Genomic DNA, 27316 nt, shown 5'->3' on the forward strand with positions numbered 1-27316 from the left:
CATGCATGTCTGGCTAGCTCCTCCTTAGTAAGCAACATTCTGTGTATATGTTATATATGGTGCATTTTTCAGGTGGAATAATGCATGAGATGTCATCCACACAAGGACAAGGACAAAGGACAAAGGACAAGCAAAGCTTAGCTAGCTATGTGAGGGAGATTGAGGGGTCTGGGAGGTTGTTGTTCAAGCAAGGTAACAAGGCATATCACTCACAGCTCAAGGGAGGATAAAGTCAGATAAAGCCAATTTCTTCATGGTGTCCCCTTCTGGGATTGTGGTTTCACTTGTGTCCAAAGTTTTGGATTGCAAAAAATGAGTGGTGGGGTTGGCTTGGGTGGGGAGAATTGGACTTTTGTCGGTGGTGATGGACTTTGTATAGTCCCAACAAAAGCTTTTCATTTTCATTTTATCCCTTTTAAAAAAATTATTTTTCAAAATATGATAGTTGAAAAATTATTTTTAATTTTACTATAGTTGAAAAAAAGTTAATTGGGAAGTAATCATTTGAAGACACGACTTCAATTTAAGTACTGAATTATGATGTTATCTTTTAGAAAAACAACTTTAAATTTTAGAATTTATACTGAAATTAATTTTTAAAAGACAACTTCAATATATATTCTTAACTCTTCAAAAGACAACTTTCTATTTATGTTTTAAAAATTATATTGATTTGGAAGTAGTTTTTTAACTATCATAAATTCTAAACTATATTTATAAGCAATTAACTACCTTTGGTTTTTATATTTTTAAGTAAATACCTTTTTTTTTACAAATATTTTATTTAAAAACTGATATAAATATTAAAAATCACCTTTATAAAAACTGGATTTTCATTTTTATTTTTATTTTTATTTTATCCCTTTTAGGGATGAGAATGAAGTGATTTTTTTTTAGGTACCCATCTTGTTTTGCTCTAATGAAATGAGTTTGAAATTTAAATAAACGGATTTGAGATGAATTTGAATTTTTTTTTTTTAAACCTAGGACAAGTTTGGGGTGGGTTCGTGTGTTGCCTTGTCTTGCCCTACTTCAATTATATATAAAATTAATTTAATTTTTATTTTCCTATTTTTAATATATAGATAATGATGATGATAATGATGATTATAATAATAATAATAATAATAATAATAATAATAAAATACTTTCCAATAAAATAAGTTAAAAAAAAAAAGTTAAATGGGGTGGGGTAGCGCAAATATGAGAATTTCTCATACCCATACCACCTTGCCCCACCTCACCTCGTCTTGTTTAATTTTTTTAATGGGATGATGATGAGAATTATTTTGAATAAATGAGGCAGGGTTGGGATGGAGGCTACCCATCTCAAATATTTTTTAAAATATGAAGTGGAGAAATTATTTTCAATTTTACTATAGTTGATAAAAAGTTAATTAGAAAGTTATTTTTTAAAAAGATAATTTTATTTTAAATATTAAATTTTGATGTTTGGTTTAAAAATAAATTACTTTAAATTTTAGAATTTATATTTAAATTATTTTTTTCATGAGACAACTTGATTATATTTTAAAAGACAACTTTCTATTTGTGTTTCAAAATTACATCGATTTGAAAGTAGTTTTACAACTACCATAAACTCCAAATTATATTTCTAAGTAACTATGATTTTTTTTCTAACAAATATTTTATTTAAAAACTTGTATAAATATCAAAAACCACCTTTTTCTAACCAATTATACATAGCTCATATATTTTAATTCAAGTAGTCCATCTTCTTTAAACATAGGTTTTAAGTATTAGTCAACTTTATATTCATATTTATTATTAATTTACTTTCTAATAACCAAAATTTTGAGATCTTTCTACGATCCAATTTAAAGATCTATTAAATATGCTTAAATAGATTCTTATGCAATTATTAGTCAGATATCTATTGATGGAATAAATGATAAAAATGTAGCAAACCCGATATGACTTAACTAAGTTAAAGTTTAGACCCATTTATTGAAAAGATGAAATAAATATCCAAACAATATTTGACGAAGAATCTTTTATTAAATAATCTTCTTTACTAATTCTTACTAAAAGATTTGGTCATTATATTTATTTAACGAATTTTAAACATGGTTATTATATAGTCACACACAATCAAGTTAGGGTTAGCTAAGGATTAAAATGAAGACACCAAAGTGACAAACACACATGAAAAATGTAAACCAAACTCAATTATTTCCTCTTCTTATATGTATACAAGTTGATGAAAGTAGAAAATGTATGTAGATAATTTTGTGCTTTCATGTGGAGCGATCACTTCATTTTTCTTTGATTTAGGTATCACCTTTCACATGATATTTGTATGCAATTTTTTTTTCTATGGCAATGGAAATGTGACATATTGAATGGCCCAACGTTTGCCTACTTGGGATGTGATATGGTAAAAGAAAATGTCCTTTAATAAAGAACCAAGGCTCCCAAACCAATGTTGCTCTCCTTTAATGAATGTAACCTTTTTCAAAGTCTCATAGCCCCTACAACTTTACCTTTCTAGCATTGTCATGTGCTTCTAAGCTCCCATGGCAAAAGATGTTTGGGTAATTTTATTGCAAACCTTATAGCTAGACACAATATAAAGAGCACGTGGTTATAGATTGAAAAATAAAAATCTTAAATTGATTTTAAGTTTTTTCTTCTATGAACAAAATTATATGTTTTTATAAATTGAAGAGTTTAATAGAAATAGAAGTATTTGAATCTTATCTACGTCAAAGGTATGGACCGTCGATCATACGTTGTTGAGTGCATGTTGCTCTCTTAGGACCCATGTTTGAAAGTAGAATGCATAAGCATTTTTGCCCTTGGGATATGGAAGAATTTCCAAATTGCCACCAAACAAGTTATGTAACGTTGTTAAGTGTATTAATTATATCATTTTGGTTAATAAAACATTTAAATAAAAAATGTCCTTTTTCATGTTTAAAGTATCACTTCACCATATGAATATACTAGCATTTGAAGACAATAATATGTCTTGTAATTTTTATTGAAGTGTCTAATGGATATATCAAGTACATTTGAATCTTATCTACATCAAAGGAATGGACCGATAATCATATATTGAGTGCATGTTGCTCTCTTAGGACCAACGTTTTAAAAGTAGAGTGCATAAATATTTTTGCCCTTAGGATATGGAAGAATTTCCAAATTGCCACCCAACAAGTATTGTAATGTTGTTAAGTGTCTATTAATTGTATCATTTTGGTTAATAAAAATCTCCTTTTTTCATGTTTAAAATCACTAACTAGATGGTCTAAAACATTATTCATCATTTAATTGCAATTAAGAGATGGGCGAATTCATTAGATTATTATAGATGTGTTAAAATGTAAATATTTATAAAATTTGAATTGTATATTAATAAATAATGATGTTTATATCTCTTATTACAATGTTAAGGGTTGTTTTGAAAATTATAATAAAGTGTGCGATTATTTTGAAGGTGTGATATAACAAATCATCGATAAAGCCATACAAAGAAAGAGACAGGTGAAAAAAAAAAATGCTAAACATGACAACAACCATAATCACCAATAATAAGAAAAGAAGGTGAGAAAGTTAATGTTAAAATAATGAAAAAAAATCAAAATATTTTTAATAAAATATAATGCATGATCTTAGTTTTATAATAAAAGATCGTTTATATCATATCTTATTAAAGAGCCAAATGAGAGAATTATGACAAAAGCAAGAAAATGATAGTAATTAGAAAGGACAAAATGATGGTAGTAAATCATATGGAAGGGTTCTCCAAAGAACCCTAAGTGGCAACCCAAAGGGTCTCCCAATTCAAAAGACTATTGCCCCCATGCCCACCACCTTTCATACACCTTGTTGGCCTTTGCAACTTTTCTATTCCAATTTCAACCCCAACATTCCCACTTTTTCCTTCTATGTCCTCGCACCAGTACAGGGAGTCACCATCATCCTCATCACAATCTTCATAATAGTCATCTTCTTCCTCCTCTTCTCCACCTTCAAAATCTTCAACTTCCTCGAAAAATTCATCTTCATGATCGTCTTCATCATCTTCATGGTCAAAATTCTGAGAGCAGCCCTTCAAAAACCGAAGCCTAAGCCTGCCATCGCCGCGCTCAGCATGAAAGTAGGTATGGCATGTGCCGACACTGACTGCCTTTATAACCAGGCGACCGCCCACCCGGTGAGGCCTTACTTGGACACAGTCCAAGCTACTGATAGACGATAGAGGGGGTGGAAAGCTTCTGCTGCCATTCGTCTTCCTAGTCACACCAATTTCGGGTTCTTTTGATGGCTCCCGCGCTGTGAATATCTTCCCACTCTTTAGTGCGAGCAAAGGATCTTCATCGTTACTTTTGCTGGTGTAACTGCCTGTTTCGCTGCCTAAACTCTCTGTGCACATTTCCAAGCCCTTTTGGTTTAGAATCATGGATGTGGAGCGCTTCATGAGAGGGTGAACATAGGCTTTTTCATTGTCAAATGCTTCCTTGTAGGTGTTGGAAGTGTTGGTGAGAGCTTGGATGAAGTCCCAACCACCCAATTTACCATTTTTGTGGCCTTCTAGGTCAACATCATCGACACCTTTGCTGCTTCTGTTGTTGTTTTCTTCATTAACAGGCTGCTCTTCGGGTTTTCGGAGGTCAGAGCAGGGCAAACAATGCCGGGGAGACAATCGAAATGACTCTGAAAAGTTGGGTTTTGGTGGAGCCAATTTGAGCTTTGAAGCACGTGGTTCGATTATCAGGGGCTCCAGGCATGATTGCAACCCTTGGCACACACTGGAAGACATGTTGGCCACAGTTAAAATGTGAGAAAACAGAGGAACTGAAACAGGGGAAGAACAGATAACTTGAACAGCTGATATAGGAGCTGAAACAGGGGAGAAACAGAGGACTTGGATTTGGCATTCAACTGTGAGAAAACTGAGATTAGAAACTGAAACAGGGGAAGAGAAGAGTTGGGTTTTCAATCAAAATGTCACAAAAAAAAATTAAAAAAAAGATATATGAACTGAAACAGGAGAAGAACAGAAGAGTGTTTTTTTTTTCCTCTCCGTTGCCCTTTTTTTCAGACTGAAACAGGGAAGAATGGAGGAGGTTTTTTTCTGAAGGGATTGCAAAAAGCAGATATATGAAATGAAGGGAGGGAGAAAGAAAGGACTTTTTGTGGGATTAAAACGGGAAAAAACAGAGATATAAACTGGAACAGAGGAAGAACAGAGAAGCAGGGTTTGGATTAAGTGAAACTTCTTTTTAGAGATTTAAGATGGAAGAGAAGATATGGAGTTGAAACCCATGAAGATGGATGAGCTGAGAAGGGGAGATGTGTGGAAGAAAGGAGTGAACAAGAGAGAAACGTGAAAGGGGTGGGTGTGAATTTGTAGTGGGGGAGGAACAGAGGAGTTTGTAGTGAAGCGGAAGAGAAGCCTTTTTTGCCACTAGAATTGCAAAACTTCTACACTGCCACACGTTTATATAGACAAAAAGAATTAAAGCAAACATGAATGAATGGGAGAGTGGGAAAGTAGGCCAAGGTATACAATAGTTGGGTGGGTGTTGGCTGTTGGGTTCCGAAGATATGTTTTTTTGAGAAAATATAATACATAAATTCTTTTAATTTTTTTTATATAAAAAAAATTACAAGATGTTTAGGTAACTCATTTGACGAAGAAATAAGAGTTCAATTAAAAATGAAAAATAAGTTATTCTCTTATTCAATTTTCCAAAATGCATCTTCAATCAACTCAAGACATAGAATAATTTTTTTTACAAAATTAAGAATATTTGTAGCTGGTTTCTATATAGAACTAATATTTTCGATGAATATTATAATACACTTAGAAAGGTATAATTTTCCATTTTATAAAAACAAAAATAAAATAAAATAATAAAATAGAATTTAAAAAGAAATAAATGACAAAATATAACGTATAATTATTAGTTGATGGGTTATTAAGAAATGCTCATTCTGAGAATAACTTTTCCTCACTGCCAAAATGAAAGCCCAACAAAAGGGACCAAAAAATAGTGTTCTCTTCTTTTGATGTCCCCTCAAGGCTTTTTTTTTTTTACCCTTCCCTTTCTCACAATTTTCTTGGCATTCTCACTACTCACTTTAATTTCTAGAGGGTCAAATTTCAAAGCCTTGATGTCCTTTCCTTTGTCACATTTGTCTTAGCATTCTCACTAACCACTTTAATTTCTAGAGGGTCAAACTTCAAAGCCTACATTGATGTCCTTAAAATAAATAGATAAAACAACATTATTCTACTTTAATTTCTAGAGGGTCAAACTTCAAAGCCTATATTGATATTCTTAAAATGAATAAAACAATATTATTATTATTATTATTATTTTTATTCGAAATATTTGAATGGTACTGTGAAGACAGTTTTACATCTATCCTCTTTTGCAATTTGGATTTGCCAATACCCTCTGTTCATATCAAAATTTGAGGAAACTTTGGTCTCATAGAGTATGTTCAAAAGATCCCTTTTATTAGGGATATGATATCTTATACATTTTAGAGTGTTGTTTAGTGACTTGTAATTAATGACAAGCCTTGAAGCTCCTCTTTCTATTTTAATAACATTTTCAACATAAAACATTGGGTAAAACCTTGGTGAATAGCTTATCCTTATTACATTTTTCTTCAATAAATCTTCTATTTCTTTTTTGCAAAGCTCAAGCTATTGATTATTAATTTGTATTGATCTAGCCTTTGTATTAACTTATCTATTTCTTTTTTGCTAAGCTCAAGGTGCTGACTATTCATTAGTACTACTTTAGCCTTGGTATTAACTTTTCTTTATTATTATTATTGTTTTTATTGTTGTTGTTGTTGTTATTATTATAAATTTTTACTATCTATATCTATTTATATTATGATTGTAACTTGAATTGAGCCCAACTTGAATTAGTATTCAACTAGAACCCTAACCTAACCCAAGATGCTCAATTCAAATCTAACTCATCGATATTTTTCCAAAGTTAGTTTAGGTTAGAGTTGAGTTAATTTGGTAAGATGGACTATACAAGTCAATTTGGGTTAGGTCAGGTTGCACCCATCTATAATGACTTTTTTAATTTTATTTTTTGTATGTTTATACCAAAAATTTTCATATAACACATTATTTTGAGATAATAATTAAAAAATCTACTTATTCTTTTAAAAAAAATACACAATACAATCAAATTTCACATTTTTTTTTAAAGAAACATTTGAAAAACATAGAAATATTATTGTTTTTGTTAAGGAGCATGATATGCATATTGAACCCAAATCATGTAAGTTTAAACTTTTAGAAAAATTGGTAGTTAATTGATCTTTAATGGAACTTTTGATTTGTGATCTCATGGAAGAGAGTTTAATCTTTTTTTTTTTTTCGTATTTGTTTGATCATGAAATTCATTTTTGTGGTGTTTGATTGTTGTAGGGACCCCCCCCCCCCCCCCCCCCCCCCCCAGAGTCCACGTGGCACGCCACCTTTGTCCGGATCAACTCTATCCGTGCACACCCCCCCCCCCCCTCCCAAGGGGGCACGTGGCACGCCAGCTCTATCCGGGTCCCCCAGGGGGGGCACACAATACTCTCAAATATTATACCCGGACGGTGCTCTATTCTATCCGGATACATTGTCCGGATCATTGACCGTAAAAAGCAAGCCATGCTGAGTCACCCCAGACAACCTGTCACAGCCCACGTTTTGCCGCCTGCAGAGCGAAAGGACAGGAGTGATGACAAGTCACCTCCTACGATTTCTGACAGCTGCCTGGGAGGTGATGATGATTCTGCCATCACCTCAGAGACATCATGATAAGCTAAAAAGTCTTCCCACCGTTAAAGAGGGGAGCAGAGCTTCTGACACTATATAAAAGAACCTTCACGCAAAGAAGAAGGTAAGCCAGCTAACTAAAAAAAAGGGCAACAGCCTGATCCTTTGAGCCATGGCTAACAAAACCATCGGAGGGTGTGTCCGGACATCCTGTCCGGACATCTTTTGCAGGATTGACTGAGCTAGAATTCATTCTTAGTTGAAAGCGCGCGTCCACTTGGCAGCTGCGTGGATCCCTGGGACACGAGGCATCAACAATTATGAGATATCGTAGTGGTATCATTCTTTTCTTTTTTGATCCTGGTATTTGATTTCGTATTTGTTTTCTTGAGTTTGTATCTATTTTATTTTATTTGGTAGTTATTTGTTGTTTATTCATCATGGCTAGTGAACGAGATGATTCCCTTCAATCTATTAGTGTGAGATTGGATGGAAAAATTATTCGTATTGGAGGTATACAATGAAAAATTTTCTAAAGAATAAAAAGATGTAGGGTTATATTATTGACACTCTATGCAAACCTATGAATGAAAATGATGAAAAATATGCAGAACAGTTAGATGTTTAGGAAGTAAGAAATTCAATAATTATTACTTGGATCACCAACTCCATTATCAATACGTATATAGTTGGAAAAGTATGAAGCTGCTAAGGAAATTTGAGAACATTTGGGAAGATTGTATACACAGTCTAATTTTGCACAACAATATCACATAGAGAGCCCTTGAACAGAAAGACATGAGTATTCAAGACTTTTATTCCATTATGAATAATCTTTGGGACTACTTGACTCTCATGGAATCAGTAAAACTTTGAGCCTTTGCACCTTATATTGCTTGTAGAGAGGAACGCCTGGTTCAATTTTTGATAGACCTTCATATTGATTTTAATTGAAGCATTATATGGGACTATTTTGTATTGCAAACCACTTTTTTCTGTTGATTTAGTGGTTAGTGAATTGTTGGATGAGGAGATACATTTTAAGTCTTTAGTAGGAATAGGCATTCTCTTTACACCTCCTATATTTATTTTGGTAGTCCCTTCTAGGCCACTTTCTAATAATTAGAACAAGTCTTACTCAAGGGGTTGCTGAGATGAATGTAGCTATTGTAAGCAAAAGGGTCACTGGAAGGCTCAATGTCCGATGATCTCCCTTAGCATAGTGTAAAACCAATTTTCTCAACAGTCTCATCATAGTCAGTTTAATGCTAGGCAACAACATTTTTACAGGTCTCCATAGTTTAATACCGCAATAGTTGTTCCTTTTTCTGACTTGTCTAGATTTGAACCCACATTATCCTCTAATCTAATAGTAGCTTCCCTTACTAAATAGTTCCAAAAGTTCCTTGCCACATGGCCACATGCTATGTCTATCTCTTCAGGTTTGTCAACCACTAGTTCTTTAGGTATGTCTTTTTCCATATGGGTCTTGGACTTCAAAGCTACTCACCATATGTCTCCTGATTTATTATCTTTTTCCATATTTATCTCCTACATCTTCTATGTCTGTTATGATGGCTAATGGCATGCCCTTAGTTGGTATTGGTTCTATAATTACGCCTCATTTATTTTTTTTCTCATTTCTATCATATTCCCTATCTTACAGTGAATCTTGTCTTTGTTGGTTTATTGTGTGACTCTGGTTACTCAGTTTTTTTTCTTCTACTTTTTGTTTTATGCAAGATCCTCAATCCTAGAAGTTGATTTGAACAAGCTGTAAGCGAGGGGATTATATATTTTGGATGAGCTAAAAGTACCAACAATTGTAGCTCCTAGTCTTGATTAGTCTTATTTTTGTTTAAGTGTTTTTTCATCTAGTTTTTATTTATGACATTTTTGTTTAGGACATGTTTCAACTTCTCGTTTAAAGTATTTAATTTCTATAGGAGCATAAGGAAATTTGCAAACATAAGATATTTTTTATTGCAGTGGTTATAAATTGGCAAAATTTTGCACCTTACCTTTTAATAGAAATGTTTCATTTTCTTCCATCCCATCCGATTTGGTACATTTTGATGTGTAGGTAATTTCTCCAGTTTCTAAAAAAGGAGGGTCTCGATATTATGTTTCCTTTATTGATGATTATACTCGTTATTTTTGGGTTTATAGTATGAAATGTCTTTTTGATTTTTTAAATATTTATAATGCATTTCAAGCCTATATTAAAACTCAATATTATGTTATTATCAAGTGTTTTAAGTGTGATTTGGATGAGAAATATACTTCTAATGCATTTTGTAAATTATTTGATTCACATGGAACTATTCACTACACGTCTTTACTACATGTCTTGCACTAACACTCTAGAGCAAAATGATGTTGTTGAAAGGAAACATAGACATATTGTTGAAATTGTTCATTCTCTTTTATTGTATGCATGTGTTTCTACTGAATTTTAAGGGGAAATGGTTTTTACTCTAGTTCACTTAATTAATAAAATCCCTTTATCCCACACTTCTGGTTTGTCATCGTTTGAAAAGTTGTATGGTTATGCTCCTGATTACTCTTCCTTAAGAGTCTTTAGTTGTGCTTGTTTTGTTCTTCGTCCTCATGCAAAACATAGTAAGTTATTTGATCGCTCTATCATTTATGTTTTTCTAGGATATGGTGAAGGTTAAAAGGAATATTGTTGTTTTGATCCAATCAACCATAAATTATATGTTTCATTGTCATGTTTTCTTCATTGATCATATACCTTTCTTTTCTATTCCTTTTGAGTCTCATAATATCTTTGAGTCTAAACTTGTTCACATTGATCATTTCTTGGATGAAATAGATAGTTTTCTTGTAGATACTAGTACTTTGGTTCCTGATCATCATGCTTCTTCTTATTTTCTTATCGTTACTTCAACACCTTATGAGACTATAGATCCTTCATCTTATGTTCTTCTCAATGTCTTTGTAAGTCTACTCGATTACCAGATTTTGTTTATTCCTCTTATTTATATTCTTTTATATTATTTTTAACTTCTATTCATAACCTTTCTAAGCCTCTATCATATAGAGAAGTTGTTCTTAATCCACTTTGGTAGCAGGCTATGAGTGAGGAACTTTCTGCTTTGCATAAGATTGATACTTGGGATTTGGTAACTTTGCCACCTGGTAAGAGTGTCATTGGTTCTTGTTGGGTCTATAAAATCAAAACTAAGTCTAATGGTTCAATTAAGCGTTACAAAGCCCGATTGGTTGTTAAGAGGTTTTCTTAACAGTATGGTATGGATTATGAGGAGACTTTTGCTCTTGTTACAAAGATGACTACTCTCTGTACTCTTATTTCAGTTGTTTATGTTCATTAATCCTCCTTCCTGGTGTTTCTCATAACCCTGGAGAAGTTTGTAGGCTTACGAAAGCTTTATACAGTCTCAAACAAGCACCTTGTGCTTGGTTTGCAAAGTTCTTTGATGTGCTTACTTCTCTTGGTTTTCACCCTAGTCATTATGATCCTGCAATTTTTCTAAAGTGCACCTTTACTGGTTGTATTTTTCTTTCTCTGTATGTTTATAATATGATTATTACAAGTGATGATTTTGATGGGATTGTAGTATTGAAATCTAATTTAGATTCCAGTTTTGAAACAAATGATTTAGGTACTCTATGATACGTTTTAGGTATTGAGGTAAACTTTTCTCCAAAAGGTCTCACAATCTAAGTACATAGTTGATTTTTTTGATCAAGCTCACTTTACTAATACTATGACTATTAATACTGTGAAACCAAGGTTTGGTTAATCTTGATTTTGATGATAACAAAACAAGGTTTAGAACTAATGATTATATTTTAAGTGTGATTAGGCAAGATGATTTCCAAAGTGGCAATTACAAAGACATATCAAGCCAAAGAGAAATCATGAAGAAGAAGACCACCTCAAAGAGAAGTGATTTTCAAGACCCAAGCTTCATAAGATCTCTTTGTAAGGTTGTTGGTGCACTAGGTTTTTTCATGCATTACATTCTTTACTTATGCACCAAAATCATCCAAGAATTAATTCATTTTAAATCCTTTTAAAATTGGATGATTTCATGTTTTCAATTAAAACCTTGTGTCAAATATTTTCCAAACTTGTTTTAAAGGCTTTAAGTTGAAAAAGTTGGGTGTTGAGCCAAAAATGGCTCAATCGGTTGAACCGGATGAACAGTAACCGGTTGACCCCTAGCTCAACCGGTTGAGGGGTATGAACAGTAACCGATCGACCGTTCGAAAAATGCAAAAATTTTCTCTTTCTTCCAAAACGGTTGTTCAATTGGTCAAGGTCCGATCGAGGCCCGATCGAGGCCCAACGGTCACCTGCCAAGCATTAAATGCTAACGGCTAGTCAACCGGTCGACCCCCAGCTCGACCGGTCGAACCCCAAACGGCTAGTTTGGCTTTTTTCTTCTATAAAAAGGCTCCAATCTTCATTGTTTCAAGAGCTTAACCTTCCTAAACCTTTCTTGAATATATTTGAGCCTTTGAAGAAGTGTTTTGAGTGCACCATTATTCCAAAACTTGCATATCATTAGTGCACCATTCAATCTTAGTTTCTTGTATCATTTGAGCTTAAAGCTTTTGTACTAGGATTTTGTGAGATCTTGTAATTGTAAATCTTTGAGAGGAAGTTTTCCAAGAGTGTGGTATCTCTTGAGAAGTGTAAAGGGTGCTTGGAGCCAAAAGTCCAAGAGGGTGGATTGGAACCATAATCCAATTGTATTGCTTGAAGGCTTGGTTTGGAAGCCTTGAATTAGTGGAACCTCAAGCTTGGGATTGAAGCTAGAGGAGAGTGGATGTAGGCCGGGTTGTGCCGAACCACTATAAATCTTGTGTTTGCATTCTCTCTTCCCTACTCTTTTAATTTATATGCAATTGTTTTTATATTGTTTATTATATATACTTGCATATAATTATCTCTTACATTCACTTAGTTTAAATTTGCAAAAGAGACCATCACCCTATTCACTCCCCCTCTAGGGTGATTACCATAGGTTGGATTAGCCTAAAATTCCTATCAGATACATCTCTTGAGGTTAATGTCTAGTATTCTTCTTTTGATGGTAACCCTTTGCTAGACCTTACTTTATATCATATTACGGTTGACAACTTAGTTTATCTCACTATTACATGTCCAAACATTGTTTATGTTGTTCACATTATTAATTAGCTTGTTACTTCTCCTACTATAGTTCATTAGGCTATTGTTTTTCGTATTATGTGGAGTCTTTTATTTCCATCCACTTCCTCTTTAAAGCTATGTGCCTATTCTGATGTTGACTGGGCCAGTGATCTTAAAGATCACAAGTTTACCACTGGCTTTTTGTATATTTTGGGAAATTCTCTTATTTCTTGAACGGGCAAAAAATAAACTATTGTTTCTCAATCTTCCAAAGAAGCTGAGTATCATACTTTGATGTCTACCACCAATGAGATTGTTTGGTTAAGTTGGTTACTTGTTGATATGTGTGTTTCTCTTTCTTATCCTACTTTGATGTATTATGTCAACAAAAGTGCTATTCAAATTACTCACAACTCTGTCTTTTTTGAAAGGATCAAGCATATTGAGATTTACTATCACCTCACTCGTCATCACCTTCATCATAACACTCTCACTTTGCCTTTTGTTCCTTCTTCCCTATAGATTGTGAATTTGTTTACCAAGTCACACCTACTTCCCCGTTTTCGGTTTTTGGTTGGCAAACTCTCAATGCTTCTTATAGTCATATCGATCGTAAATTTGTGGCAAGATGTTATAGTTATTTATTTAGTTACTATTTTTCTTTCGATCTTATTTAGTTACAATATTAGAATTATTCTCTTTATTTTTAGGAGTAAGGGTAAATTAGTCTTTATTTCCTTTTATTAGGTTTATTTAAACTTGAATGGTTAATAAGAAACCCTAGATTTTCTATTTTTGTTTTGAATCTTTTTTGGATTTCAACATGGAATTAATTAGAGCTTGGTTTGACGAGAAGTCGTGGGTTTGAGCTCTCTCTCCATAATTTGCATTTCCTCCATTTATTTGTTGGATATGAATTTAAATTATGTCTGCTTCTATCTGTTGGATATGAATTCAAATTATGTCTATTTCTTTATGTGTGGGTATGTGGCTGCACGTGAGGGAGGGTATTAAGGAGCATGATATGCATATTGAACCCAAATCATGCAAGTTTGAGTTTTGAGGAAAATTGGTAGTTCAATAGTTATATATAATAATATAAATTATAAATAACATAAAATATTAAATTTAGGTTGCTCAAACTTTTGACCAAGCCCAACTTGAATTGAATTTAGGTTGAATTTTCTCAATTCCAGTCTAACTAGAGTATTAAAAATACTTATCCAAACCCTATCAAATATTAGGTTGAGTTAGGTTAATTAATTTAAGTTGTATCCTTAATCTAAATGATAAGTGATGATCAAATGTGATAAAAAACTTAAAAGTGATTAATATGGTTTTAAATGCTTTAGAGGTTTAATAACTACATGTCACCTAAATGGTAAAAAAAAAAAAAAAAAACTAAAATTTTTTGAAGTAAAATTACTTAAATACACATCATCCATGGTAAGATGGGGTTTGAGATAGATTTGGGCTTCACTTGACCCAAATATTTGGACTTTATTTAAATGATATTATTTTTTTAAAAAAAATTTGCAAAAATGCAATAATTTTAAAATAATATATATTTTTTTAAAAATGATTATATATATTGATATCCTATTTTCAAAAAAAATTATACCTCATCTTTAATATTTTATTCACAATTTGTCCTATTTTAGTTAAAATCGTCTTTTTAAAATAAGATTATAACATAAACACAAATGTGGATCCGTATTTTTCATGTGTGCTCCCACTCAATGGGCGAGACTCGCTTTTTAATGATGAAAAATTAGTTTTGGAAAAGTTGAAATCGTCACTTTAATAAGGGAAATAAAACAAAAAGGAAAATCCTAAAGAAGTGACTCCATAGTTTTGGAAAAGCATGTCTTCAGAAAACCCGAGTCTTGGTCCGTAGATCATATTACCTATTGGGAAGGTACCTCAAAGAGGTAACACCCCTCTAGACCTTAAAAGAGGTCTCTATTGGCCAAGTTGAGGGAAATATGGCTATTAGTTGGTTGATTGAGGATTACTAGACGGGCTAAGGTGATTTCAAGACTAGCATGCCAAACTAAAATTTAAAATTCAAAATTTCAAAAAAGAAAAAAGAAAAAACACAATCATAAAGAAGGGATAGTATGCGTACCTGAATTGCTTCTTAAGAGCTATCACAAAACATCAAAGTTAACTCATAAATATGACATGCAACATGAATTTTATCAAAGAAAATCAAACAAATATCATGGCATCCAAAGATAGCATCAAACATGGATATAGTCCTCAATAACATATATGTTCATAAAATTTCGAAATTAGAGGACAAAGAGAGTATACCTGGTTAGCAAACATCAAGACCTCTATGGAAAACAAGGTTAGCCCAATAACAGGTATAAATAATCTCATATATATCATAGAGAAGAATCAATATCAATCAAATATCGAATAATCTCCTCATTTGAATCATAATCAAAGAAAATATCAAGAATGTCGGACCCCCACCAAGGTCCAAATTACTTTTGCATGAATTTATTCAATGAATTCCATTATTTGGAACCATGAAGTTTGTTCATGCTTATTAAAAAAAAAAACAAGAAAATCAAGAAAAATAATTTGAAAACAATGAAAATGCATATTAGAAAGAAAATTAGTAGCAAAAAGTTTGTTAAAATTTAGATCTTACTGCTTAAGGAAGGTCTGAGGATGATTCTTTAAAGTCAAAATTATTTGGATGAAAACAAATTTGAAAGCACAATTTAAAGCATATAAAATCATGAGGTGAACAAGAAGTGTGCAAAAGGAAGAGGAGAGTGTGCGCTAGAATGGCTGTTTAGGAGTGCAACCCGGGGATGCAATTGTGACTTGCATTGCTGGTGGTTGTCATTGCTACTAATATTCCTCGGTTTCAAATGATCCCTTCACTGTTAAAGTTCCACACCAATGCTCCCCAGAATTTGGGCTTGCTTAATCGGCCAGGCACCATGCTTCACCATGAGTTGATGTACTACAACTTTTGGATCAAGACCAGGCATTTCTTTATACCACCATGCAAAGACATCTTTATAATTGAGTAACAACTGAAAATAAATTTTCTCTTCAGAATGACTTAAAAGCCTACTTACATAGATTGGCTTGGGTTTTCATTTGTTCATAAATTGAGCTCTTTTAACTCATCTACAGTGGCTTGCCTCCCGTCCTCAAATACTTGAGGAGCTTTCCTTGGTTCATCTTCTGAAAATTCTAAATTAGAGTCAACTTCTACTGTAACATGGTAGCTACTGTGCATCGAACTTTCTTCAACATTTTTAAGGCATCCCTTGTTCGACTGCTTGGTGATCACAATGATACATCATTTTACTTTTAATGAACCATTAATACAAATTTCCCAAGTTGAATGGTGCTTCATCCTTGATGGCATAATACTCCTTGTCTTTGCATCCTCTTTTAGTTCAATACACTACTTCGTATTGAGAGTTCGTCACCATGAATTTTGGGGTAGAGTCCCAAATCTTTGTTGTATTGACCTTTGTGGAATATATGCTAAATTACGTTCTACATTGGTTAAAATTGCCCAACCTAGTGAACACTAAAACTCGTGCAATTAGAGCTTCAATCCGATCAAATACTGAAATTCGAGGAGGAGAATTTGACCCACTACTCTCCTTCATGTTTTCTACAGTGATATGTCGTGTATTTGCCTTAGTATTCTTAGTATTAGTTGAAATTTTGATAGTCTCGAAAGGTACAAACCCTAAACCTGCCCTAGAATGTTTGACTGCATATCCTTGTTGTTTCAACTTCTTTTGAGTTTTGTTAAGGCCATGCATCTTTTCACCTATAGTCTCGAGGCTAAGTTCTCCTAATTGTGATGATGAAGTGAAGTCATACCCTACCTTAGCTAATAACTTGTAAGCCTTAGGGTTGAACCCTTCATCTATTATTTTACCAGGAAAGAATTATTGCTTTGTTTGATCTCTTGAGGATTTGATGAATTTTTGTGTCTCATCCCTAGAGATAAGTTGTAAGTTTGGAAGAGGAATGATCACATCTTCTTTCAAGACTTGAAGGTCCCCATTTTCTAATCTTCGACGTTGTACTTTGCTTTTGTCTTCTATGAAAAGTGGTTGACCCTCACTTCGTCGAGATCTTGGGATATACCTAAAAACTGGAGAAGTAGTGACAATCGTCAAGTCCAGTGTCGATTTTTTTAAGGATTTCTTTTTTTCTTCAATTTGAGTCATCATTGGTTGTGAATTTTCTTTGATAATGTCAACTTTCATTGCTCAACTTTTCCCTTAAGTTTAGTTTTCCAGTGAAGGGAATGATTACAGGAGGGACTTTCTCCATAGCATCATTTTCTATGTAAAATTTAACGTTAGCAAAATAAGACTGGACTTCTATAAATGGCTTAGTATCAACCTCTACTTTATTTACCCATCCTTTATAGAATTTGAAACACTGGTGTAGTGTCGAAGGAATTACCCCATTCTCATGAAGCCATGGTCTCCCAAGTAATACGTTGTAAGATGTTTTTGTATCGATTACATGAAACAATGTGTTTAAACTCAACTCACTCGTAACAAGCTCTAGGTGAATCATACCAATAGCTTGTTTTCCCCTTGATTAAAGCCTTGGATCATTAGGCAACTTCGAGTTACTTCTTTCATAGCAATCCTGAGTCGTTTCATTGTTGCTTTGGGCATGGTATTTACTACAAACCCTCCATCAATTAAGATGCGAGTGATATTTTGTTCTCGTATGTACTCGGTAACAAACAAAGGTCAATTATTTGGTTTTGACCTAATTGAAGGTCTTCATCGGTAAAGATGATGGCTGGACAACATTTGGCACAATTGTGGCTTTCATTCTCAAGTCTTTTTGCCCCATTTATTTTGGTGGCATAGAGTGTTGGATTCTTACGTACCTGAATCAACGCATTCCGCATCTCATTAGGAAGTTGTAGCATTTCATGGCTACTAAACTATGATGGTAGGTGTTGTAAGCTTGCTACTACTCCCTCTTCTTTCTTAGTTTTTCTTGGCTCAACACCAAGAATACTTTTATCATCTTCAGTTAACCCTTCTTCTTTTGAAGTCTCATTGTAAGAGACTATATGAGTTGATATTGTCACCATTTTATTAAAGAACCCTAAGAGGAAGTATTCCTCTAGGGTGATAGGGGTGATGAGTTTCTGGATCAAAAGGTCGTCTATTCGTACAATCACTTATTTTTTTTCAGGATTCTTTTTTTCTTTTTTCTTTTGATGTTGACGAGTATTCCACTCATGTCGTCTCCTCCTAGGAAGGTTAGGGTATGAATGTGACACTTGCTTCTTGCGAGGTCTTCTTTATGTCACCAATGTCCAACCTTCTTCGTCATATGACATTGATTTATTGTCAGAGCAAAGGCGAAGAAGGCTATCCTGACATAACACTTGTGTTTGCTTTGGTTTCAGTGACTCACATTGAATAGTACTGGCACATGCCCCTAGTTTCTTAAGTGGAACATGTAATGGAACAAGATAAAATGATCCAAATGTGACTGTAGCATTATTTGACTCTACTACTTCATCCAGATCTACATAAATTATTCCTTGCTTTGCAAGTTTCATTATGAGATCTTTTAAAATGAAACATTTCTCCACAGGATGATTGACAATTTGATGGTAATAATGGTAGTTTGGATCATTAACACGACCTATTTCTTTTGGATTCTTGCACTCATGTAACTTAATAACCTTTTTCTGGAGCAAGTCTTTCAACATGTTAGGCACATCAGAGTTAGGAAAATAATACTTCTTCTCATCTAATTCCTTCAAGGTGAATCGACGCCTCTTATTTTCTTAGGTTGATCCAGTCTCTTTTACTTTCTTCTTTTTATCTCTTGTTGAGATTTTGATGGGAGCCATATTTATCGTCATTGACTCTTGGATAGGTTTCTTCGAGGTCTTGTCACTCATTTTCCCTTCATGTCTCTTTCTTTGGTGATCAACGGTAAGGTCCTTCTTAGAACCATGGTTGGCTATGCCGAGCTCCATGTCATGTGCTCGTGTAGCTAATTCTTCAAAGGTACGGGGTCGTATCCCTTGGAGAATGTATAAGAGACCCCAATGCATTCCCTGTATGCACATCTCCAAGGTTGATACATCAGATAATCTATCTTTACAGTTAAGGCTTAAGGAACGCCAACAGTTGATATAGTCTACAACCGGCTTGTCTTTCCATTACTTAGTGTTAGCAAGTTCCATCATGCTTACAGTTCGTCGGGTGCTATAGAAACAGATGAGGAATTCACGTTCCATTTGGTCCTAACTATCGATACACTCTGGTGCAAGGTCTAGGTACCAATCGAAAGCATTCCCTCGGAGAGAACATACGAATTGTTTAACTAATAAGTCACCATCTGTACCTGCTTTGTTACAAGTTTCAACGAAATGGGCAACATGTTATTTTGGATTTCCCTTCCCGTTAAATGATTGAAATTTTGGAGGTTGATAACCCACAAGCATACGTAGGTTATCAATCCTTTAAGTGTAAGGTTTAGAGTACGAGCGTACTATGTGAGGGTCCACTGTACTGCGCTCTAATGGTGTTAGTTATCATGTCTTGAAGTTGTTGGATAGATAATGATGTCATTGAGGTAGATTCCGCCATTTGTCTCTCAACTTGCATTGTTCTATACATATGTGGTGCATCATCGAGAGGAAATGCAACATTCAGAAGGTGGTTGAATCCTTGACTTGACTCACTCATATTTTGTACTTGTGCCTCAACCTTGTTTATAAGGGATGCTGTTTGCGTATCCTTTTCGTCGATTGTCTTTGTGAGTTTGGCGATGGCACGAGCCATCTCTGTTAATTGTTCCTTTACAGATGTAGTGCCAGTTGCCATTATCGAGATAGTCATCAAGAAGGGAGAAGTAAAAGAGTCAGAATGATTGGATTAGTTTTCCTCATTTGACATTCTAGTTGGCGATCCAGAGCGTGAGCCAATGCTAGAGTTGGCATCGGTAATAGAGCAAGGAGATTTATCCCCAAAGTCCTATAGTATTGAAGGGAATTTTCCCCTACTATGAGAACTATGGCTCTTTGCCCCCAAAGAGACCAAGGTGATGAGTGGTTGGTGCTTATCACGTGTTCTTACTAGTTTTAGCAAACAAGTAGACTCTCTTGTTTGTTTTGTTGAGAGTGAAGATGTTGATTTTGCTTTGCTATGAGTCATGGGGCCCGTAGTAGCATCATGTGTCGATTGTGCAATGACGATATTGTCATCGCCCTTGTTGACATGCACAACTTGAGTTCTTTTGGGTGCTATCGATGTAATAGAGATCAATATTCTAACAAAAGAGATGAGAGGCAAAGATGTCCCACCGGGCATGCCAGAAATTTGTATGCACAAATTTGATAAATTGGTCCTGCAAAATTAGCAAAACAAATAGGAAAATAACGCAAACAAAATATTTATTAAAATAAAAATATTGTGGGTACAATCTCTAAAATAATATTCTTTCCAAAAGAATATTTTCCCTCTGATTCTTTTGCCTTGATCACACTTTGGAAGATGACAATGACATTTTTTGGATTTCGAAGATCAATCGAGGGTCACAATTGGCTTATTCTCGAATGAACTCGTTGAATGGTGAAGAATGCGTATATCGGTTCTTTTACCATTTATCAAACTTGCAAGGAGATTTGATCAAGCTTTTTATTTTGTTGTGAAGCCTCTTTTCTCGTACGAAGTTGCCTTTAGATTTTCTTCCTAAGATTTTCCTTTTTTTTTGGATTTTTCTAATTTCTGAATTTCCTCATCCCTTCTTGATAGAAGACATCTATCTTTATAGGTGAAGATAAGGAATTTGAATTTCAAATTCCCAAATTTTAGTTACTTAATTCAAGGGATTTATTTCCTTGATTTTAACAAATTTTCTTGGGAGGTTTTACCAACAAGATAATAATAATAATAATAATAATAATAATAATAATAATAATAATTTTCTTATTGTTATTATCATTATTATTATTATTATTATCCTTTTTATAGTTGGAGATTAGGGAAACTTATCCATAAGAGGATTTTTTTTTAAATTTATTCATTTTGAAGACCAAATTAGTGGTAATTTAATCCATTATTTATTTATTTATTTTATGTCTACAAGAGTGTTGAAGGAATTCTTGAAAATGTGAAGTATATCTATGAGCAATCTTGGAACCATTCGAGCAATCTACAGTTTCTTCGTTTGCTCTCGTCACTAAGCAACCCCATTCCCTCTGATATTTGCACCTGCCACCTTTTGCTTGTTTGGAGATCATCAACAAAAGAGCAATCAAAGTAAAGTGAGCCAACTGATCGCATTCATGCAGGTTAGGTATTAACCTACTGGTGTGTCCGGTTGAGGTGGGGAATACTATATTGATCCTCAAATCCGAATTTCATGACCTAGATTCAGAACCTACAGTATCGTTAGGGTCGCTGATAGTGCCATACCTTAATTGCTCATTGCTTCATCTATACTTGGTTAAGCACCAATTCTGGAAAGATTCCAATGCCTTTAGTTTTAAGCAAAAATCCCTCGCTTAAGGACGTGCTTTTGTGATAAGATTCTGAACAAGCAATGCTAGGCGTTAAATCCCGGTCTTGATTCATAACCACTAATCACCTCCTTGAGAGTTAGGTTCTGAGCATATTCACTTCTCTCTTGAAACATGTATGGACTGCCGTGTAGGTAAAGATAAAGTTCCACGCCTTATGGAGGTCTTGCTATTCTCGAATCTGGTTTAGACTTTTCTGCAGTTTTTGACGTTTTAAAGGCCTCTATATTCTGTTCTGCAGTTTTTGACGTTTTAAAGGCCTCTATATTCTGTTCGCACAAAAAAAATCATTAGGTGTGTCACTTGATCTTTCATCACAATCTGCCTCCTCAAAAACTAGGATTAAAGCATCTGCACAATTATTTTGAGCCAGGTCTCTACAGGAAGATGGATAAGAGTGCCTTTTAACTTCACCTCAAATGACTGGAATTTTGAACCATTATGATATGGATGGCAAGTCGGCTCTGGAGGGAGTTAAAGTCTAATCAGATTGCACAATGTTCAAATGAGGTTTTTTCTTTCTTCAAGTATCGAGTCTGCAATGTCCTTCCTTAGAAACTAGTTTTCACCTTTCTGTTTTGTGGATTTTTCATTGGCAACTGAGCATGGTGATGAACATCATCAAACCCAACCCATTGATAATCCAATTCAACTTTTTGCCAAGATTTTGAGTCTGATTTAACAAGCTTTGCGGAAGAAATCTAGGAGTGAGTCCAAAGGGGAATTAAGGCATAGGACTTTCTGAATAGAGAGGAATTTTATTATTAAATCACTTCTATCTCCATTCGAGTCCATATAGAACTGTCTCACCAACTTTCCTCAATAATAGAGGGTTGTTTTCCGGATGGTTTCAAAGAGATATCCTGTTTCTCGGCTCGAGTGTAACCCACTGACAACCAAAACACTTGGTTGTATCTTTTCAATGCATGGATTTTCCCATTGTTTCCCACATTCAAGTACCAGGTGACAAGCCAGTGCATTGAAGGAGAAGAAGTCGGCTTAATTCCATGAATCTATTGAGAAATCTCTTGAGCAAGTTCCGATATAGCAGTTACACATGAACTACAACACCAACTCCTTCTAACAGTTTGCTCTAGATTTTACATGAAAAAAATCCTCTTGAACATCATCTTCCCAGTGAGCCATGTCTTTAATCTTTTCGGTCTCTGCCAAAACACACTGGAGTGTGTCGTTAAGAGCATCAGAACTGATAGAGTGGGGGCCCATCTGACATGCTTTCCATAAAAGTCTTCAATGGGTGCTTGCATATGAGATGAGCTCTCCCGAATTTGATTGTCTTTCTGCATCTCAAGTGGGGGTCCGTCTCAAGTTTTCAAGGTGTTTGGCTTTCAAGCTTGCATGTCCCTGTGCCGTGTTGCTGATTTTCGAGAAATCCAAAGGTTAAACTACAATTTTTTTTAACGTAGGAGCCGAATAAACAGTAGACCTACAGATTTTCCGTTGTTCTGATTTGATCTTCATCAGAGCCATTGTTTGGAATTCCATCTCATATTCATGACAGTATGATCAGATGAGTCCTCTGTTCTAGCCTTAGGACTTTTAGAGCCTTTTCTTCATGCCCACTCAACCTCTGAAGGTCACTAGAAACCACAACTTTAATCCCCTATATTAAAATAATCTTCACTACCACTGACAATGATTCTAGATGCATGAGAATAAACAAAACAGACAATGGAAATATGATCCACCATCTTTGTTAATATCTCGCCAGTTAGTGCCCATAATACCATGTTTTTGTTGCTACTGCTCTCTTTGTCTTTCTCCTTAAAATGCCTCATATTTTCATCATTTTGGTTGTATACTACCTCGTCCTCACCTGGACATAGTGCATCTTGTTAAAATAACTATGGACTCACATATGTAACATAGTTTATGATTAAGCTATTCGCATTCACGTATTTGTCTTATGTTTGTTCTAAAGCATGGGCCACTTCATGTGTAGATCCCGATACCATATGTGTCTCAAATGATGAGCCTAAGACACATATGACCCAATATTTAAAGGGAATGGTCCCTAAGGCATAGAGGGGTATATAAGGTTGGTATCTGTTCATTTATTTGGATATCTTTTGAATTTTCAAAAAATGTCCTCTCCCGCTTCCCATCGCTAAAGAGATTACAGAGACGATGGTTTCCCCTCTACAACCTTAAAATATCCATACCTTATTCAACTCCTAAAATGGACTCAGGTATGTTCCCAATCCGTGGACATGAAGACATGTTTTTCTATGCTTGATATATATATATATCCAATTTCTGTCTTAGGTGATAATGGAAAACAAATAACAATTGGTATCAGAGCCTTGTTGCGTTAATGAAGGTTCCCATTTTCACCAAAACCCGCATTTTGGTTCTTCCTTTTCTCATTGGGAATCAAACAAAACACATTTTAAAACACAAAAAAAAGATCCAGAGCGTGCGGATGGAAACAACAGAAAATTGAAACAAAACAAATGGGCTTATGAATGAATCTTTGCCAACAAATGGGTATTTATACTTGCAAACGGGTTAGGAATTAATGGAGAAGGCGGAATGTCTTCCTTCCAATGCCATTTGGAGCGATGTCGTCTAAGCACTGTGTCATTTTGGGCATCGCTATCGGTAACGATGGTGACGCAGCGACGCCTATGAGGTGTGCGGCTTTGGTGCATGTCAGGCGGTCGGAGTAGCACTGGGCGTTGCCATGTGCCGTATGGAAGTTGGAAAAGGCGCCATTCTCGCGCCGTTTCAGGGGATCGAGACTCCGTTATGGCATCGTTTCCAACGACTCCGTTCAAACGTTGGTGAGAAGCGCCATTTTTGGGCATTGTTGCTTCTAGATTGGTGGCGTTCTCCATTCAGGCACCGATGAGAAGTGCCATTTTTTTAGGCATTATTGCTTCCAGATCGGTGGCGTCCTCGGTTCAAGTGCCAATGAGAAGCACCATTTTGGGCGTTGTTGTAGGCTTCCCAACGACACCGTTACAACGTCTTTCCAGTGATGGTGTCGTCGTTCCGATGATGGCACTCCTTGCGACCCCGCTCTTGGCGTCGTTGACGATTGGAGAAGATGATGCCGTTTTGGTGTCGTTCAACGGTCACAGAAGACCGTTTTAGATGCCACTGTCGGGACCGTTCCAACGCCTTTTTGGCACCACAGATGACGCCGCTGCCGGCATCCCTTAAAAAGATGAAAATGCCTCTAATTGGTGTTTTTTTATTGGGCTTTTGTTTGGGCTACAGTAAATATATATATATATATACATGGGTTTATGCATCTAAAATGAATGCCCTCTTTAAGCTATTGATAATAAAGGACTTGTGGTGGTTTGATAAATAAATATATAAATAAAGGTCTTAATGAGATTGACATGTAATCCCTCCTCTATTAAGGCATTCCAAGCATGAATTATATTAACGTTATCTCATTGGAAATTTATTTACTTTTATTTATCTAAACTGATCCATGCTATGGGAAGATAGACACTTGTTATGTGTTTCTCATTCAACTTTGGTGAGAAACACTAGTATTTGAGTTATGGATTCAGTTTTAGAGAGATAAACTCAACTGAAATGATAATTCAGGTTATTCGCATAGAGGTTAAATAATGGATTTAGCATTTTCTTGCTACATTTGTGTTTATTATTTTAAAATAAATGAATTATGTATATTTGTTGCCAAAGTAACTTATATTATATAATTTATTTATTTTATAATATGTAAACATGTTATTATTGTATAAAATAATCGACCTAAAGGAAGATTATTTTAATATAGTAATAAATAAAGTAGTCATAAATATGTGACATATAAAGTTTATCTTGCATGCTATATGTTAGTCCAAAGACAGGCATATTGCTTTGGTTTTATTATCAATATTTATGAATTAATTTTGAAAATGATACTAATTACAAGTTGATATTTTTGTCCAAAGAATGAATATTAATGTTTGTGTTAGGTATCTTGTAATAGGCCCACATGCATATACATATATATGTTAAATTTTTATTTATTCATGTATGTATGATATTATTGTGACTAATTGTGAGTTTTATTGTTATGAATTCAACATCATCTATATCTGCAAATGTTAATAACATTCCTATGCTTAATGGCACAAACTTCAAGAAATGGAAGGAGCATGTTATAATTGTGCTTGGATTTGGACTATGCATTAAGAGAGGATTGCCCTCCAGACCTTATGAGTGCCAGCATTGCTGAGCAAAGGTCTGCTATGGAAAAATGGGAGCGATCCAATTGCATGAGTCTAATGATAATGAAGCACTCAATTCCAGAAGCTATAAGGGGTGTAATACCTGAGAAGACCCGAGCCAAGACATTCTTGGACAAGATAGCAAACCGATTCGTTGCAAATGAAAAGGTTGAGACAAACACTATTCTTAGTAAGCTTGTCTCCATGCGGTACAAAAGGAAAAAGAATATAAGGGAGTACATAATGAAAATGTCTAATCTTGTAACTAGACTCAAGGCTTTAAAGTTGGAGTTGTCAGAAGACATACTCGTGCACTTGGTCTTGATCTCTCTACCTACACAATTTAGTCCATTCAAGATCATTTATAACAAACAAAAAGAAAAATGGACTTTGAATGAGCTTATTGCTTAGTGTGTGCAAGAGAGAGAGAGATTGAAACAAGAAAAGATAGAAAGTGCTCACTTGGCTTCCACATCTCAGGGATTTGGTACCAGCAAGAAAAGAAAGAGGGACAATAAAAGAAAACAAACTACATTTTCTAGGACATCAAAGCAAAAGGTGCAGAAGAAACAAGATAAGGAGATCACTTGTTTCTTTTGTAAGAAGACTGGTCATATAAAAAAGACATGTACCAAATACGTTGCTTGACGTGAAAAGAAAGGTACACTTCTCAACTTTGCTGGTTCAAAAATTAATTTAGCTATAGTGCCTATTGACACTTGGTGGATAGATACGGGTGCAACTACTCACATAAGTGTCACGATGTAGGGTTGCCTAAGGAGTCGAATGCCAACTGATGGTGAAAGATACATCTATGTGGGAAATGACAACAAGGCTGAAGTGAAGACTATTGGTATTTTTAGATTACAGTTAGACTTTGGATGTACTTTGGATTTGGAAGAGACTTTGAATTTAATTTATGTTTCATGTCTGGACAAATGTGGATATAATTGTTCATTTAGAAATGGAATGGTTAGTCTTTATCTAAATTCAAATGTTATTGGTACAGGTAGTCTAACAGACAAATTATACAAATTGAACATAAAGGCCTCTAATAGAAATGAAACCTTGCATTCAAGTAATTATGGCATTAAGCGAAAAGTAACAAATAAGAATTCATCAATGTTATGGCACAGGTGTTTGGGTCATATTTCAAATCAACGTATTCAAAGGCTTGTGTTAGAAAGAATTCTTGATACACTTGATTTTTCTGACTTTCAAGTCTGTATAGAATGTATTAAAGGTAAAACAAACAAATATGAGGAAAAATGATGCTAATAGGTGCGGTGACGTCTTGGAATTGATACATACGAACATTTGTGGTCCATTTCCTACCCCTTCTTGGAATGGACAACAATATTTTATCACTTTCATTGACGATTACTCAAAGCTATGACTATCTTTATTTGATTCATGAGGAGTCTCAGTCATTGGATGTGTTCAAGAATTTTAAAGCAGAAGTTGAGAACCAACTAAGCAACAAAATAAAGGCCGTCAGATTTGACCGTGAAGGTGAATAGTATGATAGATATGACGGATCCGATGAACAACGTCCAAGGCCATTTGCCAAATATTTGATGGAGTGTGGTATCGTTCCTCAGTACAACATGTCAGGGACT

At 34.6% G+C, this 27316-nt stretch overlaps 1 protein-coding gene across 1 annotated transcript; it reads right to left on the reverse strand.

Moving 5' to 3' along the window:
• Window positions 1–3678: 3678 nt before the first annotated feature.
• Window positions 3679–5429, reverse strand: LOC117934078 (protein FANTASTIC FOUR 1-like). The gene has a single exon (XM_034855680.1). It carries the CDS (start codon window positions 4784–4786, stop codon window positions 3779–3781), a length of 1008 nt encoding a protein of 335 aa, XP_034711571.1. The 5' UTR covers window positions 4787–5429; the 3' UTR covers window positions 3679–3778.
• Between the last annotated feature and the right edge of the window lie 21887 nt (window positions 5430–27316).

Source organism: Vitis riparia, chromosome 16 (genome assembly GCF_004353265.1).
Source record: "Vitis riparia cultivar Riparia Gloire de Montpellier isolate 1030 chromosome 16, EGFV_Vit.rip_1.0, whole genome shotgun sequence".
Classification (NCBI taxonomy): domain Eukaryota; kingdom Viridiplantae; phylum Streptophyta; class Magnoliopsida; order Vitales; family Vitaceae; genus Vitis; species Vitis riparia.

Bases quoted from the DNA above. Each gene is read 5' to 3' on its own strand.
- LOC117934078 (XM_034855680.1), bottom strand. From the start codon at position 4,786: ATGTCTTCCAGTGTGTGCCAAGGGTTGCAATCATGCCTGGAGCCCCTG.